The 19,765-nt window shown below is 37.9% G+C and overlaps 1 protein-coding gene across 4 annotated transcripts in view; it reads right to left on the reverse strand.

The window, feature by feature from the left end:
• The window catches only part of LOC143025511 (ral GTPase-activating protein subunit alpha-2), a 148,020-nt gene extending 141,524 nt beyond the window's left edge, over positions 1 to 6,496 (reverse strand). For all 4 annotated transcript variants that reach the window (XM_076185291.1, XM_076185289.1, XM_076185290.1 and 1 more), the window contains exon 1: positions 6,217 to 6,496. In XM_076185291.1, coding sequence (XP_076041406.1) covers positions 6,217 to 6,325 — 109 coding nt within the window. In that variant the 5' untranslated portion in view covers positions 6,326 to 6,496. The remainder of the gene's footprint in view (positions 1 to 6,216) is intronic.
• Between the last annotated feature and the right edge of the window lie 13,269 nt (positions 6,497 to 19,765).

A 19,765-nucleotide genomic window follows, 5' to 3' on the forward strand; every position in this document is an offset into this window, starting at 1 on the left:
ACCTATATTCATTTTTGTCCATTTGTTTGGGTTAATTCTATCCACAAACTATCATATGCATTCTGTTTCACTTTCTCTAAAACATGTATGGACATTGTTTTTAACATATATCAGAACATCCCCACCATCAGACAAGACCGGACTGACGGCAATGGCGGTGGACTCATCACCCTGATCCACCATTCCATCTGTTTTGTGGACACAAGTGCCACAACCAAAATTCTCCTCCCTACCACAGATAACACAACAGAAACCCAATCCATTCGTATCCGCACAGGCAACAATTCAACACTAACAATAGTTAACATGTACATTCCCCCCCAATCATCCCCCACAGTTCCAAACACCTTCAGACCTCAACTCAGCCAACTAACCTCAATCCCCAACCTGATCATGGGTGGAGACTTCAACGCCAAGTCGTCTGCCTGGTTTGTCGACAACCCTGACACAGACAGAGGGCTTGATATACAGACTCAATTCGACTCATTGACTATCATGAACAACACGCATAATCATACACATATCCCATACCAAGCCCTCTACACTCCCTCCTCTCCTGATATCACCTTTTGCTCCCCCTGCCTAACCCCAACAACATCATGGAGAGTGGTCGGAGCCCTTGGCTCTGACCACCTTCCAATCATCATCACCACCAAAACAAGATGCACCCCAGCTGGCCACAGACACACTTACACCAATTACAAGAGAGCTAACTGGGAAGCCTTTACTGAAGAGACAGAACAACATTTTGAAACACTTAACAGTACACCAATCACAAACATAAACAATGCTGTGCACGCTTTTAATACAATCATACAAAACGCAGACAAGAGATACATCCCTAGAGGCAACAGAAAATCACACAACCCCAACTTCACACCAGAAATCCAAGGCCTCATCAGACAACGTGACACACTTAAACACGATACCCCCACACCTATCCCTCAAAACATAGCAGACCAAATACAAACACTAAACACTGTGATTGCCAATAAAATACATGAACAAAAAACACAAAATTGGCAAAACTTTATCAATACACTTGATCACAAAACAAACACCAGCAAATTGTACAAAACACTCAACAGCATTACACTATCCAACACTAACACTACACGCTCTCACGCAGCAATAATCACAACAACAGATAATCTACCCTCAAACAGACAACAAGCAAACGCACTCATACGTCATTTTGCACAGACGAGCCATCTTACATCTCACCCTGACGACCGACGCACCATTCGACGTAAGAAAGACTTCCCCACAGACTCAGACTATACACCCTTCATAGACAGTCAGACAAAGCTCATAATGCATAATCTCAAGCACTCATCTGCCTGTGGCCCTGATAACATAAGCAACATCCACCTAAAACACATTGGACCACAAGGTATACACGCACTCACAAACATTGCAAACTACAGCTATTCACACAACACTATACCCGACATCTGGAAGCATGGTAAAATAATCACCATTCCAAAACCGAACAAAGACCCAACAATCCCAACATCGCACCGCCCAATCACACTTCTCTGCACCCCCTCTAAAGTCATTGAACTTAAACTTGTCACACCATATATTCCCCTTGCTGACTCACAACACGGTTTTAGGCCACTACACTCCACAAACACTCTTCTGACAAACCTCACACAAAGAATTTTAGATGGCATCAATTCAGATAGGCCCCACCACAGAACACTTCTTATAACATTGGACATTAGTAAAGCTTTTGATGCTATCCCCCGCCACAACCTATCAAATAAAATATATAACACAGACATGCACAATAACACCAAAAGATGGCTAGCCAATTATCTGGCAGGCAGGAATGCTCATGTGTCATATAATGGCCAATCATCGCACATCAGAAACATTAAGAACGGAGTACCACAGGGCTCAGTTCTATCCCCCACATTATTTAATCTATACATGCATGACTTACCCACGCCAGACACCTCAGAAATACAAATCTCTTCCTACGCAGACGACATAACAATCACATGCACACATCGTAACACAGACAAAGCTGCAGAAATAATCCAGCCTTACCTTGACACACTCAACACATGGTTCATCACAAACAGACTCAAAATAGCTCCAACCAAATCTACAGCAACACTTCTCACCAACTGGACAAAAGAACACAAATACATACCTCATCTCTACATCAACAACACTCTAATACCACACACAAACACACCGAAAATTCTTGGTGTAACATATGATACATCCATGTCTTTCAAACAACACATCACAAACATAAAAAACAAATGCACACCTAGACCCAACGCACTTAAGTCAATCGCTGGAACAACATTTGGACAAAACAAAGAAACTAATACAACAATATACAAACAATGCATACGCTCAGTGATGAATTATGCGAGTCCTGCATGGGCTCCTAATCTCAGTGAGACACACCACAACACCCTTCAAATCATACAAAACAAAGCCCTAAAAACAATTACAGGCTGCACAAATACATCACCTACAGACCATTTACACCATGAAACAAAAGTCCTCAAAGTCAAGGACCACCTCGACATGAGAGGCACACAAACACTTGCTGCAGCCACCACAAACACATCACACCCGCTACACTACATAGCAGAACACCCACACACACCAAGAAACATTAAAACTACACCCAAAGACCTTTATTACGCACAGATACTCTCTTCTCTTCCTCCACAACCACCAAATACCAGCCTCCGGAAACATATTCATAATCATATCACTCACCGCTCCATTAACACACTGAAAGACAACACACTGCTGCATGCCAGACCCCCTGATATCCACCCTTCTGAATCCTCTCTCCCACGAAAGGACAGAGTCCACTTGGCCAGACTGCGATGCGGTCACCACCCAGCACTTCTAAGCTACCAGAAGAGGCTGGACGACCGTGTTGTGAACAGCTGCCCAGGATGTAACACTTCACCCCATACCATACAACACATAATGGAAGACTGCATTATACACAATCATGCACGCAAACAACACAACATACACTCTATAAAGGATTTGTGGGAAAACCCAGTTTCGGCTGTGGCCTTCCTTGGGGAGACGGGACTGCTCGGACAGACAGTCTAGGGAACGACAACAACAACAACATCCCCACCTTTCTTGTGGTTTCTATCCTGATGAAAGTGTTTAAATCCCACAATATTAACCCCTTCCATACGGTGCCGCACACGTAGGCGTCATGGACTTAGATCTCGGTGGCAGCAGCCAATGCCAGCCGTACGACGTGTCGTAATAATACTCGCATCATAAAATATAGTCACCGCTTATATCGATCGTTCTCTCTTCACCCGTGAATTTTGATAACCATAGAAAATGCGATTACAAAAGAATTAGAAAGAATGTCATTATGGAGGGGCGACTACAATAAATATAATCAAGACGCCGATATGGCAGCCTCGCGAATACACTCGCTCCCCATGACGCCTACGTGTGCGGCACCGTATGGCAGGGGTTAAATTCAGCTTCAAACTCTTTACCATTTAACCATGTCTCGGTTATTCCTATCATATTGAGATTTTTGCTTTTGACATACGCCTGTATTTCTTGGAATTTGTTCCTAATACTATGAGCATTAAGGTACATGGTTTTAAGAAACTTGTGATTATTTCTTTTTGACACATTTTGAGTTTCAATATCATGCCTTACATTATAATTTTATTCTTTATTGACACCTTGATCTATATTGATATTCGGTCCTTCGTTGACATTCAATGCCTCATTAACATTTCCCCCATCATGGACATCTGGTCGCTCCAGTCATCCAATCTCTTTTGTACACTTTGCCCCCCTATGTCACCGCCTTTCACACTGGGCTCCCGTTGGTCATTGACATTCTGTCCGGCATCCCTTCCTAAAATTATGTTTTGTCCTCCAGTGACATTATATCCTACCATGATATTTTGTTCACTGTCATTACATCCCATCATGATATTTTGTCCTTCATTGACATTCTGTCCGGCATCCCTTCCTAAAATTATATTTTGTCCTCCACTTACATCATATCCTACCATGATATTTTGTCCTCCAATATCATTACATCCCATCATGATATTTTTCCTCCACTATAATTACATCCCATCATGATATTTTGTCCTTTGACATTACATCCTAATGTAAAATTTCCTCCTCTACCGACATTATATCCAAAATTATATTTTGTCCTACACTGGCATATTGTTCTACATTATTGCTATACTCTACTCTGTTTTCCCCAGTACACTCTATTTCCCCTTCCCTTTGGGTTTCTACCCCAAAAAAGGAACTAGTTCATTACAAACTCCCACAATGAGGTTTGTAAGAACATCTTTGCCTCTGCGGGTAAGGTGGATCCCATCAGAAGCGTAAAGGTCATGATGCTTGGAAAAGAGATACCAAGGATCAAGAAACTAGTATCCCAGTTTCATGTACAATCATGATATCCTCTCATTGATCTATATGGCTCTACTGTTCCTATTCTCAATTTTCTAACCTATCCAGACTCAAATTCATGTATGGTTCCAACTTAATCTATATCTTTAATATAGATGAAGTTGCATGCACATAAAAAATTCAAGTAAAATACAATCATATCCCAAAAACAAAGCACACTTAATTTAAATATGTGCTACTAAGGATATAACTTCTAGTGAAAAAATCTTAAATATAAAGTGTTCTTCACTAAAAAAAAAAAAAAAAAAAAAAAAAAAAAAAAAAAATAATTCTGCTTATCTAAGTATCTTAGTTTGCTTATTTCTACCCCTTCCTGATATTGCCCTATGCCTCCATTATAGATTCATGTCACTCCTTGGTATTTTTTGCCAAGCCAAGTTAGAGGGGCAGAATAAGCACCATCTGTAGATTGTACATTTTACATGTTGGAGCTCCTACAAGCAAAACATTGTAAATCTTCTCCTTCAAATGGTGTTTAGTCTGCTAAAACTATCTGCAGTTACAATGTTCAATCATAAGAAAACAGTTTGAGATGCACAGCAATATGTATATTTTTTACATCAATATTACAATAACCCTGACAACTTTTCTTCGTAATGTTTCTTGTGGAATTTGATATTAAGGGATGGTGAAAAAATAATTCCCACAACCTTACTCCTCAGACAACAATTTGTATATTTTATGCATATATACTATGACAACTTTCAACAACTTTTTTTAGTAATGGTTTCCCACAAATTAATGTTAAAGGATGGTGAAAAAATAATTCCCGCAACCTTCCCGCTACCCAGCACTGAAGCCATGTCATGGCTGTCCATTATGCGAGATTAAATCTGTCCCTTCGCACATTTATAGGTTAGGTTAGGTTAAGTTAGTTCTGTTATAATAGAAAAACACGTTTCACGAAAAATAATGGGTGATGTTCTCAACAAAAATGACACTTTGGTGCCAAGCAGCGGGAAGGTCCTAGGTATTATTTTTTCACCATCCCTTAATATTAACTTCTGCAAGAAATTTGACTAAAAAAATAAGTTGTTGGTGCTGTTACAATATAGTGCAAAATAACTGCTATGCGAGCGGGTGAGATAAAACTTCACAAATTCCAAAACAAATATCATGGTCATGAATTGCAAAAATCAGTAGGTTAACATACAAGTTTCTGGTTTGATTACCATTAATGCAGAAGTAAAAATTTATGATGATCTTTGGGGCAAGGGAAATTTAATATTTAATTTCTTTACATAGATGGAAAAGTGAAAATTTTCTATTATTCATCAATGGGTTGACAATGAGTTCCAAATTCCCAATTCTTGTAATCACACTAACCAATGTATTGTATTTTACTTGGGGAAGTTATTTGTTATTTAAAAGATATTGGAGTTCAAACTATTTTTGTTTATGGACTTTCCCAAACACTGAAAGTTGTCAAATCAATGCTAAGTCAATAAAAATTAAAAAAATGTGAGTAAACACAACTAATAAAAAATAAGTTCTTTTACAGGAGTAGATACGTCAGGCTCGTCTTTAGTAAAGCTACAACCTATTTTATATTACTAGGATACTTAACATAATTTTCATAACACTGAAAGAATTTCTGAAAACTTGACAAGTTCGACCCACGAAAGAATAAGCTTTAATTTAACCCCGAGTGAATATGTTAGGTGAGCTGAAAGAAATTAATCTACTAAACTGCTGGTTTGGAATAATTTCGACATACAGAAAATTTAATTAGAAAAAATCTACTGTCAATCATACCCAAAACAGTTCGCAGGTGCTTCAGCCTGATGGGCGTATCTTTCTTCACATCCAGACATTTGCTTTGACTTTTCTTCACGTCTGAGGAGTTTGTATTTTTCTTGAACATATTTCACAAATCATAGTAAGTACAAGTTATATTGAGTGCTGTGGCAAGCATAACACGGGTTGATTATCTATATTACGAGAATCCCCGATTTCTCCTGCGTCAACAAAAGCACTACAAACACTTCTAAATTCAATGGCCATTCAACGAAAAGTAAATATTTACAAATTGGTATAAATATACTTTAGTAAGTATTTTCTGACTGTTGATAAGCATATAATATTTTATCAATATATAATATGACTTTTCTATGATTGAAATGGATGATATTTTATCATTTCGAGTGTTATGTTATGAAAGTCAAATGCTTCCTATTGCACTCAAAACGAGGGATAACAAAACAACTCTACCTTAGAACAGGGTTTCCGAACATCTTTGTATAACTCATTTGAGAAGCTAATATCGTAGTGCCCAAATATTAGGTGAATATGAAGTGGAGTGGGAAAATAAACCTAATTCAGCTTTGATACACCACTTAATATTCACGAATTCAATAAGACCGCCAATAATCACATTACCTCAATTGTCATTTTTATCATCGTTTGAATAATTTTACTCCTGCTGTCATAAGATTCCTGCCATAAAATTGTAACCCAAAGTAGATTGACTACAGATATGTGATGTTTCCAACAGATGTAATTTCGAGAATTTCAGCAACAAGCTCTGTTATGACCCTATATAGGGTATTTGCTGCATCGATGCTATGCAGTAGATATTTTAGAGACTTTTTTTTTTAATGGAAAGATAACCCACACAAAATATGACTTCAATGCTTTGGGGGGATATTGTCCTTAACGATAGAAACATTGGTTATGGCTGAAGAAATACTAAATATTAGCTTTAGAATGAACAAGGTCGCTTTGAGCTGATCTCATTTACACGCTTATATTGGGGGATATTGTCCTAACGATAGAAACATTGGATAGTGCAGACGAAATACTAAATACTAGGTCTCTTTGAGCTGATCTTATTTACACGCTTAAACACATGAATATGATAAATCTGGAAGCATGTTTAGGAAAAAGTGTATAGAAAATAATTACTGGTACAAGAAGACAGGTCCACAATAGTGCAGACTTGTGGGCCCTAGGCCAAACTCATCAGTGGGAAACATGGCATATTTCAGTATCCAATATATATATATATATATATATATATATATATATATATATATATATATATATATATATATATATATACGTGTGTGTGTATTCACCATGGTCTTTGGATCACGTGTTGGACTCGTAACCGACAGCTATTTCCCTTGCGGAAGAGAGCTCAGAGCTCGTATGACCAATCTATGAATAATGCTGTGACATTACACGCATACACACACCCAACTCCCCGCCCACGAGATTTGGAGTAACGACTCGAAGCGCAGCGATACTGAAATTTTTTCAGCCCTGGGCAGGATTCGAACCCGGACCGCCGTAAAGACGGTCGGAGATTCTGCCAACCGCGCCGCCAAATCGTATGTGTATTTACCAAGTTATATTATACGGGAAGGGAGCTATGCTCGTGCCCGTCTTTGTATCTCTCATCATGAATTTTTTTCTTAGAATCTTGAAGTGTTTGCACACACTGTTTCTTTGTCTAATTTGTTCCAAGTATCTATCACTCTGTGTGGGAAGCTATTTTTTCAGATCTCTTCTGTGATTATTATTATTTTTTTTTCGTGTCCTCTTGTTTTTCCATTGCCCCATTTCAATAAATCATTATTATCTAAGATTTCCATTCCCTTCATAATTCTATAGATAGTTAGTAGGTCTCCTCTTTCCCTTCTTTGTTCCAGAGTTGGTAATTCCAATTTGGACAGTTTTTGCTCACATGTCATTTTGGAAAGAGTTGGTGCCAGTTTTGTTGTTGTTCTTTGTATTCTTTCTATTTGTTATATTTTTTTTGGTACTGGGTGTCCATAGTGTTGCTGCGTACTAGAGGTTTGGTCTTATTAGTGTAGTTAAAAAATATATGATTTCCTCGTCCAAATAGGCAAATGGCACTTTTGTTGACCTCAGTAAGTTGTACGTTTCTCCGACTATTTTATCAATATGCTTATCCGGTGTCAAGTCTTTGCTGATCATCCCTCCAAGGTCTTTTTCCGAGTTTATTTTTTGGCCTATTTTCCACCAATTTTATAATCGCTCGATATTCTGCTTTTACTTTTTCCAAATTACATTATACTGCATTTCTAGATATTGAATTTCACTTCCCACTTTTGAGTCAATTTCCAGATCTTGCCCAAGTCTTCTTGTAACGAGTTGCAATCCTCCTCAGTTTTTACTTTCTTTAGTATTTTTGCGTCGTCTGCAAAGAAATTCATATAACATTCTTCTCCTTCATCCATGTCATTTATGTATATGGCAAACATGATAGGGGCCAGTGCTGATCCCTGAGGAACATCACTTATCATTTCTTCCCAATTTGAGAATTTATCTCTAATTACTACTCTCATTTTCCTCCCAGTCAGGAAGTCTTTCATCTATTCCAATGATTTTCCTCTGATGTCACCTATTGATTCTATCTTCTTAATTAGTTTATTGTGTGGTACCTTATCAAATGCATTTTGTAGGTCCAGAAAGGCACAGTCTGCTCAATCATCTCTCTCTTGTATTATGTCTATCAATCTTGAGTAGAAGCACATCAAGTTTGTTGTACATGATCTTCCTTGTCTGAATCCAAATTGATTTGGATTCAGTATAGTTTTTTCTTCCAAATGTTTAACCCATCTATTTTTGACGACCTTTTCGTAAATTTTTGCTACTGTGCTTGTCAGGGAGACCGGTCTGTTATTTGATGGGTCTTCCTTGTTTCCTCCCTTATAAGTTGGTACAATGTTTGCATTCTTCCAGTCCTGTGGTACTTTTCCTTCTTTAAGTGAGAATCTAATTATATTGTATATTTTATCTGTTAATTCTTCCATGCATTCTTTCAGTATCAATTTGCAATTCCGTCTGGACCATGTGATTTTCTGATGTCAAGGGTTTTGATTTGGTCGCTGATTTCCTTTCGTGTTACAGTTATATTTCTTTCATTGAGGGGGATATCTCTCTCTATTTCCTCACAGTTAGGTGAGTTTTCTATTGTGAATACTGATTTGAAGTGATTGTTCATAATTTCAGCCATTTCCAGTTCTTCTGTATATTCATATTTACCGTGGAGCAGCTTTTCTATTTCTTGTTTGTTCTTCAGTTTGCCATTTACATACCTGTAAAATAGTTTGTGTTCTTCCTTGCATTTTTCTATTTTTTTCAGATTTTCTCTTTTCATTTCTGCGTATTTTTACATAATCATTTCTTAGTTTGATGTACATTAGCCATTTGCTTGTTTTCTTATCTCTTTTCCGTCTCTTCCAAGCCTTGTCTCTTTTATCCTTAGCCTCACTACACCTTTTGTTGTACCAGCTTTTTATGTATGTTCTTTCCATTTTTTTTTTTGTGGTACGTATTTATTCACTCCCTCACTATAAATTTCTTTTAGTATATTCCATTTCTCTTCCATCCCTGTTTCTTTTCTTGTGCTTTTTTCCAGTTCGCGTTGCGAAATAATTTTTGGAATTTCTCAAAATTTGTTTTGTTGTATATTAGTCTTCCTATTCTATGTTTATCATTTCTGCTTTGATCCATTTGCTCTTTCAACTCAAATTCTATTAGTACATGGTCACTCTTCCCTATCGGAGTTTTGTAATAATTTTTATCGACAATTTCAGGCTCTGTCGTAATAAATCCAGCCTTGATGGTTCTTCACTACCTCTGTATCTGGTATTTTCCTTTATCCACTGAGTCATTGTGTATTCGATGGTCATGTCGAGCAGGACGTTGCCCCAGAGTTCCTCTCCGCCCTTCACTGTCATTTCCTCCCAACATATTTCTTTTGAATTAAAGTCACCCATAATTACTGTATTTCCTCTGTCCTTCAGTATATTAGTTAATTCATATTTTGTATCTTCTAATATTTTGGAATGATCACTTTCTGTCCAGGACTGTGTTTTGGGGGGCACATACACCACTACAAATTTTCTACTCTTCATATGTTTGCTTTCAATTTGTATCGTAATTGATTCTTCATTATTTTTCCTTCAGTTATTTTTGCTACATTTAAATCTTGATTAGTCAAAATTAATACTCCGCCACTTTGTGTGTGTGTGTATTTACCTAGTTGTATTTAGTTGTATTTTACGGGAAGGGGAGGTATGCTCGTGGTGTCCCATCTTCATATCTCGTTTTATCTAGACTGTTTTTAAATCGTGTATCATTTTTGCACACACCACATTCTCATCTAACTTGTTCCAAACGTCTATTACCCTGTGGGGAAAGCTGTTCTTTTTTAGGTCTCTTCTATAACTGTCTTTCTTGATTTTCTTTCCCTGTCCTCTTGTATTTCTACTATTACATTTCATTAGATCCTCTCTATCAATAGTTTCTATGTCTTTCATGATTCTATAAATAGTTATCAAGTCTCCTCTCTCTCTCTTTCTCTCTCTCTCTTCTTTGCTCTAATGGTTGTAGCTCAAGTTTTGCTAGTCCCTCTTCATATGATAGTTCTGAGAGTGTTGGTGCCAATTTTGTAATTGCTCTTTGTATTCTTTCAAGTTTTGTTATATATATATATATATATATATATATATATATATATATATATATATATATATATATATATATATATATATATATTGCACTTGGTGACCACGTCGTCACTGCATACTCCAATTTTTGTCTTATCAAAGTGACAAGTATCTTCTTCACCATTTCTTCATCCAGGTATGTAAATGCCACTTTGTTCTTATTGAATTATAAATTTCTCCAAAATTTTTGTTTATATGTTTCTCAGGGGACATATTATTAATAATAATGATTCCCAGGTCCTTCTCATTTATACTTTTTTGAATTTCTTCCTCTCCCAATTCATATGATCCTACTATTATTTTTTTGCTTTTTTCCAAATTCCATTATACTACATTTCTTAATATTGAATTCCATCTCCCACTTCCTACTCCATTCCCATACTTTATTGAGATCATTCTGTAGTGACTCACAATCTTCTTCAGTGTTCACCTTTTTCAACAATTTTGCATCATCCGCAAAGAAGCTCATGTAAATTTCAATTCCTTTATCCATACTATATGTATATATATATATATATATATGTATGTATATGTATATATATATATATATATATATATATATATATATATATATGTATATATCAAACATTATTGGGGCCAGAACTGTTCCTTGTGGAACTCCACTTATCACTTCATCCCAATTAGAGTGTTTGTCTCTTATCACCACTCATTTTTCTTTCATGTAAGAAGTCTTCCATCCACTTCAGGAGTTTGCCCTGTATTCTTCCTGCAGTTTCTAATTTCTTTAGGAATTTCTTATGTGGCACCTTATCAAAAGCTTTTTTCAGGCCTAGAAATGCACAATCAGCCCATCCATCTCTTGTATTACATCTATTAGCCTTGAATAGAAACACATTAAGTTTGTGACGTATCATCGTCATTGTCTAAATCCAAATTTCCTTGGATTTAGTACTTTTTTTTCCAAATGCCTTACCCATCTAATTTTAATCATTCTTTCATAAATTTTAGCTATCGTACTTGTAAGAGAGACCGGTCTATAGTTAGTAGGGTCTTCCTTGTTTCCCCCTTTATATATTGGTACTATATTTGCTCTTTTCCAATCTTCTGGAACCTTTCCTTCTTTCAATGAACTGCTTATTAGACTATGTATTTTGTCTGTTAGTTCATTCCTGCATTCTCTCAAGATCTAGTTTGCCATTTCATCTGGTCCATGCTATTTTCTAACATCGAGCCTACTCAAGTGATTCATGATTTCATTCCTTGTTACTTCTATCTATTTCATAGGGGGGGACTTTCTCCCCCCACTCACTATATCTAGGTTGTATGTTCTCCCTCGTAAACACGATTTAAAATGCTTGTTCATAATGTCTGCCATTTCTATTTCCTCTATGTATTCAACTACTCCTTGTCGTAGTTTCTCTAATTCTTGTTTGTTTTTCAGTTTGTTGTTTACAAATCTGTAAAATAGTTTTGGTTGATCTTTACATTTTTCTATGACATCTTTTTCATATTTTCCTCTTTTCTTCTCTGCACACTTGTACATATTGATTTCTATAACTAGTATATATTTTCCATTTTTCAGGTCTTTGGTCTTTTTTCCTTTTTATACAAGCTTTATCCCTTATGTCTTTAAACTCCCTACATCTTTTGTTGTACCAACACTTTACATATTCTTTTTCTTGCCTATGCCTTGGAACATACTTTTCTACTCCTTCTTTATAAATTTTTGTCAAAATATTCCATTTCTCTTCTATTGTTGTTTCCTCCTTGTGTATTCTTTACCAGTCTGCTTTTTGAAAGAATTCTATTATTTTATCAAAATTTGTTTTTCCATACATCAATCTTCCCTTTCTATTTTGTTCGTTTTTTCATGTATTTTTCCTCGTTTAGTTCCAGTTCAACCAATATGTGGTCACTTTTACTTATTGGTGTCATATATTCAATCTTGTCCACTGTTTCAGGTTCTGATGTGATTATTAGGTCCAGTCTCGATGGTTCTCTCTCATTTCTATACCTATTATTCTCTTGTATCCATTGCGCCATTGTATGTTCTATAATCATATAAAGTAGTACATTTCCCCATAGGTCGTCTCCACCCTTCACTGTCATATCTTCCCAGCAGATTTCTTTACAATTAAAGTCACCCATTATAACTATTCTTCCTCCATCTTCCATTATCTTATTTGGTGTTATCCTTGTGTCTTCTAACATACTTTTGTGTTCTCTCTCTTCCCACGAGACCGTTTTAGGAGGCACATACTTTACTACAAACTTCCTGCTCTTCTCATCCTTGTCCTCCACTTCCATCATAATCATCTCTACTCTATTCTTTTCATATGTGACATTCCTCACATTTATATCCTTCTTAGTCAGGAACATAACTCCACCCCTTTGTTTTACCTCTCTGTTTCTAATCCAATAATTATATGCACTATGTCCTACACTGTTGGGTGGTAGTGGACCTTTCAATTTTGTCTCTGCAATTCCCATTATGTCCAGTTCTTTTTCCTTCAGGTAATCATTCAGTTCATTCAAGCCTGTTATTAAGCCATCTATGTTTGTGTAAGACACTTTTAATTTCCTGCTACTTCCATCGTGTTTTCTGTTTCCATTCTGTTTTTCTTTGCTATGAACCATTTCCTCACTTTCATATTCACTACTCTCCGATAGAATTTCTCTTTGTCTGACTCTGTTCTTTTCTCGCTTTTTTCCTTAGCTTCTAGTCTTTTTGTTTTCTCATCCTCTCTTTCCTCTTTATTCATTTCTCTTTTTATCCATACCTGTTTATATAGATCACTGTCTGCTAGTTTCCCTGTTTTTGTTCAGATTTTCTCTGCTGTCGTTTGTGACCTAGATTTAACCTTAATTGGTCTGGTGTTATCTGTATTGTGTTTCCCTAGTCTATATATTTCTGTTTCTTTCCCTGTTTTTTATTCATGTTCTTGATCTACTTCTAATATCTTATTTACTTTTTCCTTTTCCTCCTTTATTCTTTATTTGGATTATACTTCTCCTCCACCCCTAATATAATGATACATTTCTTTTCATCCGCTAAGTCTCTTACTATATTCTCCTTCTCTCTCATCACTTTAATAACTGTGTCCTCAGTTTGTTCTTTTATCTGTTGTTTCACTATATCTCTAAATTCAATTCTATTGTTCTCTTGTACTTTTTCGAACCACTTACCTCTTGTGCTATGGAATATTTATTCTCTTTATTATTCCTCTTTAATTCCTCATTCTCATCCTTTACTTCTCTTAACTGTCTTTTTAAGTCTTCTATTTTTTGTTAGGTTTTGATTCTCCTTCTTTAGTTCTTCCAGTTTATCAACTCTTTGTGTAACTAGTGTTAATTGGTTAAACCTAACCTCCCATGCTTCGTTCATTTTTTTTAGCTTCTCTAGATTTACTAGTTGGGGGAGGTTGTCATCTCCTCCCTCATTAAACCCATAAAAGCAGTTATCTTCTCTTTTCATTGAGCTGTTATTATCTATATTTCTGCTTTTGACACCTCTGTTTCCTTGTTCTTCCTCGTCTGTGTGTTCTGCACTCCTTTTGTTGACACCCCTTCTAACGTCCGGGGCCGGTTCGTCCCCTTCCTCATTTGCTTCCATTTTCCTCAGTAATCCCTCCCTTTCCCCTTTTTCTTCACTTTCCCACTACACCACGAGCTTTCCCCTTATATAATATTACAACAAAGGTACTCCCTCGTTGTGGAGATCGACGAAACTTGAAGTTTTCCTGGAGTTCCAAACCTCGCTGTCACTTCGACCGAAGTGTATGTGTGTATTTACCTAGTTGTATTTTAAGGGAAGGGGAGCTTCGCTCGTGACGCCCCGCCTTTGTATATCACAGTGTCTAGTTTGCTCTTAAATTCATGAATGGTTTTAGCACACACTATTTTTTTCATCCAGTTTGTTCCACGTGTCCACCACTCTATGTGGAAACCTGTTCTTCTTCAGATCTCTTCTATAACTATGTTTTATGAGTTTCTTTCCATGTCCTCTTGTGTTTCTCTTGTCCCTGTTTAATAAGACCTCTCTGTCGAGTATTTCTGTGCCCTTCATGATTCTATAGATGGTCAGTAGGTCGATTCTCTCTCTTCTTTACTCCAGAGTCGGTAATTCCAATTTAGCCAGTCTCTACTCATTTGACAAGTGTGGAAGTGCAGAAGACATTTTTGTGGCTGCTCTCTGGATTCTTTCTATTTTCTTTATATTCTTTTTTTGTACTGGGTGACCACAATGTCGCCGCATATTCTAGTCTAGGTCTTATCAGTGTGACTAATATTTTTTTTAAATAATTTCTTCGTCCAAATATGTAAATGCCACTTTTACATATTTGTTTATCATAGGACAAGTCGTTTGAGATAATTACTCCCAAATCTTTTTCAGGTCCCACTTTCTTTACCTCCTTGGTTCCAATTTTATATTGTCTTGATATTCTATTAATCTCTTTTCAAACTCCATTACGCTACACAGGAGAAGGGAAACTTGTAGAGAGTAAGTAAATATATACACATACCAAAGGCTCTTTTCCCCCTTACAAGGGAGGTAGCCAAAAGACAAAGGCATAGAAACCACTCCCACCCATTCCATCCCCTACATAGTCCACTCCCCTCTACCCTCTTCCCTCCCGCTTATCTTTGCACCTCCTAGATGACGGGTCACCCCTGAATCTTGCCAACTGACCTGGGTCAGAAGCAGTGTCGCAAGATACAGCACATCTACAGCAAGGCCGCTTCATCAATTCGGCGATCCCTCCCCCTCTCCGTCCCCTCATGCAGAAAAGGAGAAGATAGGGAGATATCCCTTTGGGCTGTGTCAATTTATTTCTCATACATACTCCCTCAGCCCCCATCCCCCACCCACTCCCCCTCATTCATCACAGCATCATCCATACACAACCTTTCTCCATTCACCCCTATCTTCTGTCCTCCCCCGTCCTTCCTCAACGGACATTCCCTCTTTCTCAATGCCCCTATTACCCCATCCATCTATCTCATCCTAGGTCGACCCCTCATGTTCACTTCATCTAACTCTGCCTTCCACACCTCTTTTACTAATCTTTCTTTACTCATTCTTTCCACGTGTCCAAACTATCCTAATACTCTTCCATCAACCCTATCTTCCAATTCCCTTTCCACCCCTGTTTTCCTCCTCACCTCCTCATTTCTCACTCTATCTAGCCTAGTAACCCCTATCATGCTTCTCAGGGATTTCATCTCAAACACATTGAAACCCCTTTTCTCTTCTTCTCTTATGTTCCATGTCTTTGCTCCGTACAGTGCTGTCAGCAGATTTACTTCTTCATACAATCTCCTCTTAGCATCCATTCCCAAATGTTTATTTCTCATTACACTTTTTAATCCACCAAGGCATTTACTCGCTTCTCTCAATCTACATCATACCTCCACTTCCACTCCTCCCTTTCCTGCCACATTTGCACTAAAGTATCTAAAACTCTCCACTTCCTCCAGTCTCTCTCCCTTAATACTCACTTCCAGCCTGCTGCACTCTCTCCCCTTGTACATCCCATCACCTTACTTTTACCCACGTTTATCTTTAACTTCCTTCTTTTACACACCTTCCCAAACTCTCTCACTAACTTCCTCAATCCCTCCTCTGATCCTGCTACAAACGCAGTGTTATCAGCAAATAACAACTGGCTTATCTCCCACTTTTCTCCGTTTTCTTTAACCATCAATCCCTGACCCACTACCCTTGTATTTACCTCTCCCACAACCCCATCCATGTATAAATTGAACAGCTAAGGCGACATAACACATCCCTGACGAAGTCCAACCTTTACCTCAAACCACTCACTCTCTCCATTTCTAATCCTAACACAAGCTCTACTACTCTCATAAAAACTCTTGACTGCTCTTAAAAGCTTTCCTCGTATCCCATATATCTGAAAATCTCTCACAGTACCTTCCTGTCTACCCTGTCATAAGCCTTTTCCAGATCCATAAAAGCCCAAAACACATCTTTATCTTTTCCTGTAGCTTTCTCACATATCTGTCTTACCACAAAAATCTGATCTACACAACCCCTACGTGTCCTAAACCCATTCTGTTCCTTACCAATTACTCCCTCTGTTCCTCTACTGATCCTCTCAATCAAGATCCTCCCATAAGCCTTCCCAACTACACTTAACAAGGTGATCCCTCTGAAACTACTGCACTCACACTTCTCCCCTTTTCCCTTGTAAAGTGGAACTATGCAGGCACTCCTCCAGTCCTCCGGCACTTTACCCTCTCTTAAACAAACATTAGATAACCTCACCAGACAGTCCACCATCACTGTACCTCCTTTTTTTCAGACATTCTGCATGGCATTCATCCAGGCCAGGTGCCTTACATGCTTTCATCTTAACAGCTGCCTTCACTTCATCTTTCCTTATTTCTCCTCCATTTTCCTCACTCATCACAGTCATTTTCTTAGCGCTTCACACTGCAACTACCTTTCCTCCCTATCCTCCTTCACATTTAGCAACTCCCTAAAATACTCTGCCCACCTTCTCCTCACTGCCTTCTCTTCCATTATCATCTTTCCATCTACACCTTTTACCTTTCCTTCTCAACTTAATTCGCCTACTCTTCCTCTTTTGATTTCTTCCCAAAAATATTATTACTTTCAAATTTTTCTGTCATACTCTTACCTCTCCTCTTTGCCTTCTTTATCTTCTGCTTTACTTCTCTTCTCTTTACTTTGTACCTCTAATATGATTCCCTCGTCCTAATTCGCAACCAATCTATGAAAGCCTGCTTCTTCTCTTCTACACCATTCTTTTATTCCTCATCCCACCACTCACTACCCTTCCTTCTATTTCCTCCCATCCTCCTTGTTCCACACACCATCTTTGCACACTTTGTGACTCCCTCCTTGAACCATCCCCATTCCTCCTCCACTCCTAGCTCTACTCTATCCTTCACTCCCTCTCACTCCTCTCTCAGCTTCTTTTTATATTCATTCTCCTTTTCTTTCTTATTTAAGCAGTTCACTCAAAGTACCTCCCTACTTTCTGCCCTTTTCCTCTTTCTCCACCTATTCTCCACTCTCAACTTACCTTCCACCAAAAAATTATCTGATATTCCCCACTCTCTCCCCTTAGAACATGTACATTCTTAAATCTTCCTACTATACTCCTGGTTACCACCATATAGTCCAATAACGCTCTATCTACCACCCATCAATCCACCACCCTCTCCCATGTGTACTTATGCTTAACTTTCTTCCTAATCATTGTATTTGCTATCATCAACTCTCTAGACACAGCTTCACCATCAACTCCCCACTACGATTTTCCCTGGAACTCCATACTTCCCAATCACTCCGCCTGTTGGTTGATTTCCTACCCTAGCATTAAGGTCTCCCAATATAACTACACTGACATTTCTCCCTAATCCCTCTATGCATTCATTTAAAGCCATCCAAAAAGCCTCCCTTTCTTCTACGCTCTTCTCACTACCAGGCCCATATGCACATACAAAAACCCACATCTCTCTTCCCAGCTTCACCTTCATCCACATTAACCTTGAAGAAACCCCCTTACACTCCACTACACGCTTACATATCTCTTCACTTACTAGTATAGCCACCCCTTCTCTCCCTCGTCCCCTCCTCACTCCTGAGATCCTCCTAACTACACTCCCAAACTCACACTCGCCCCTCCCCTTCAACTTAAGTTTCAATGCCAATACATCCATCTTTCTTCTTACAAACATACTGCCTATCTCTTCCCTTCTACTCTCATCTGTACCACATCCACGCACATTAAGAGACCCAAACCTTAGGGTACTGGTTGGAAAACTCCTAGACCCTCTTATGCCTTTATCTATTTTTTATTTTATTTTTTTTTTCTAAGGAATGTCCTCTTTGGGGGCTACAGGTAGCAGGATTCATAGCAGTATCCCCCGTCCCGTTTTTGTCGCCTCGTACGACTCAAGTGGGAATACTTGTTGGCAGCATTCTTTTCCCCAACCACAGGATAGCCGAAAAAAGGAAATTGATATCCAGAGAAATGGTGCAGGACAGTAACAAGGGGTTGGGGGACAGCCACAGTATAATAAAAGTGTCATCATTTCTCTATGAACTCAGTCTTCCTCTACCACAGACAAAATTATGTGTCTCTAATCCGTAGGGGGCGCCCCATATAGACCCTAAAGTATCAATTGCATGCTACTTCGCCACAGTAACATGCAGCCAATACCCCAGACGGGGTACTTTCGTATATTACATCTTCTGACTGAAGATGTAATATACGAAAGTACTATATTCGCTGTGACGCAGTGTAACTTCTAAGCACACAAAATAGCGTGTCCTGGGCCCATAACCTATGTTAAAAGTTATGGGTATTATATAAACGCTTAGAAAAGCACTTAACTGTTTATTGTTCTTCAAAGGCACAGTTATTTGACACACATAAGTTTATGTTCTGACAATAATTTACACATAACCTCTGAACACTATGGCTTTTCCATGACTGACTTGCAATGGCGCGGCGTCCCTTAGCGCGGGAAGACTCTCAGGCCTAGCAACTGAACTTTGTCATATGACATGCAAATATGCACAGATCATACAATAAATCACATGAAAAATTCCTACTATACATTTTATTGTATATTCAATCAAAAACAATACAAGATGCATAATAATAAATATTTATATTTCAACACAGGTTTGGTAGTTCCAGTTTAGACTGTCTTTGTTCGTATGTCAATTTTGAGTGTTGGTGCCATCTTTGTCGTTGCTCTTTGGATTCTTACTATTTTTTTTTTTATAATCTTTTTGTGCCGGGTGTCCATTGTGTCGCAGCGTACTCCAATTTTGGTCTTATCAGTGTGACTAATATTTTTTT

The sequence above is a fragment of the Oratosquilla oratoria genome, chromosome 5 (assembly GCF_046742065.1).
Source record: "Oratosquilla oratoria isolate Oo_2021 chromosome 5, ASM4674206v1, whole genome shotgun sequence".
NCBI lineage: Eukaryota > Metazoa > Arthropoda > Malacostraca > Stomatopoda > Squillidae > Oratosquilla > Oratosquilla oratoria.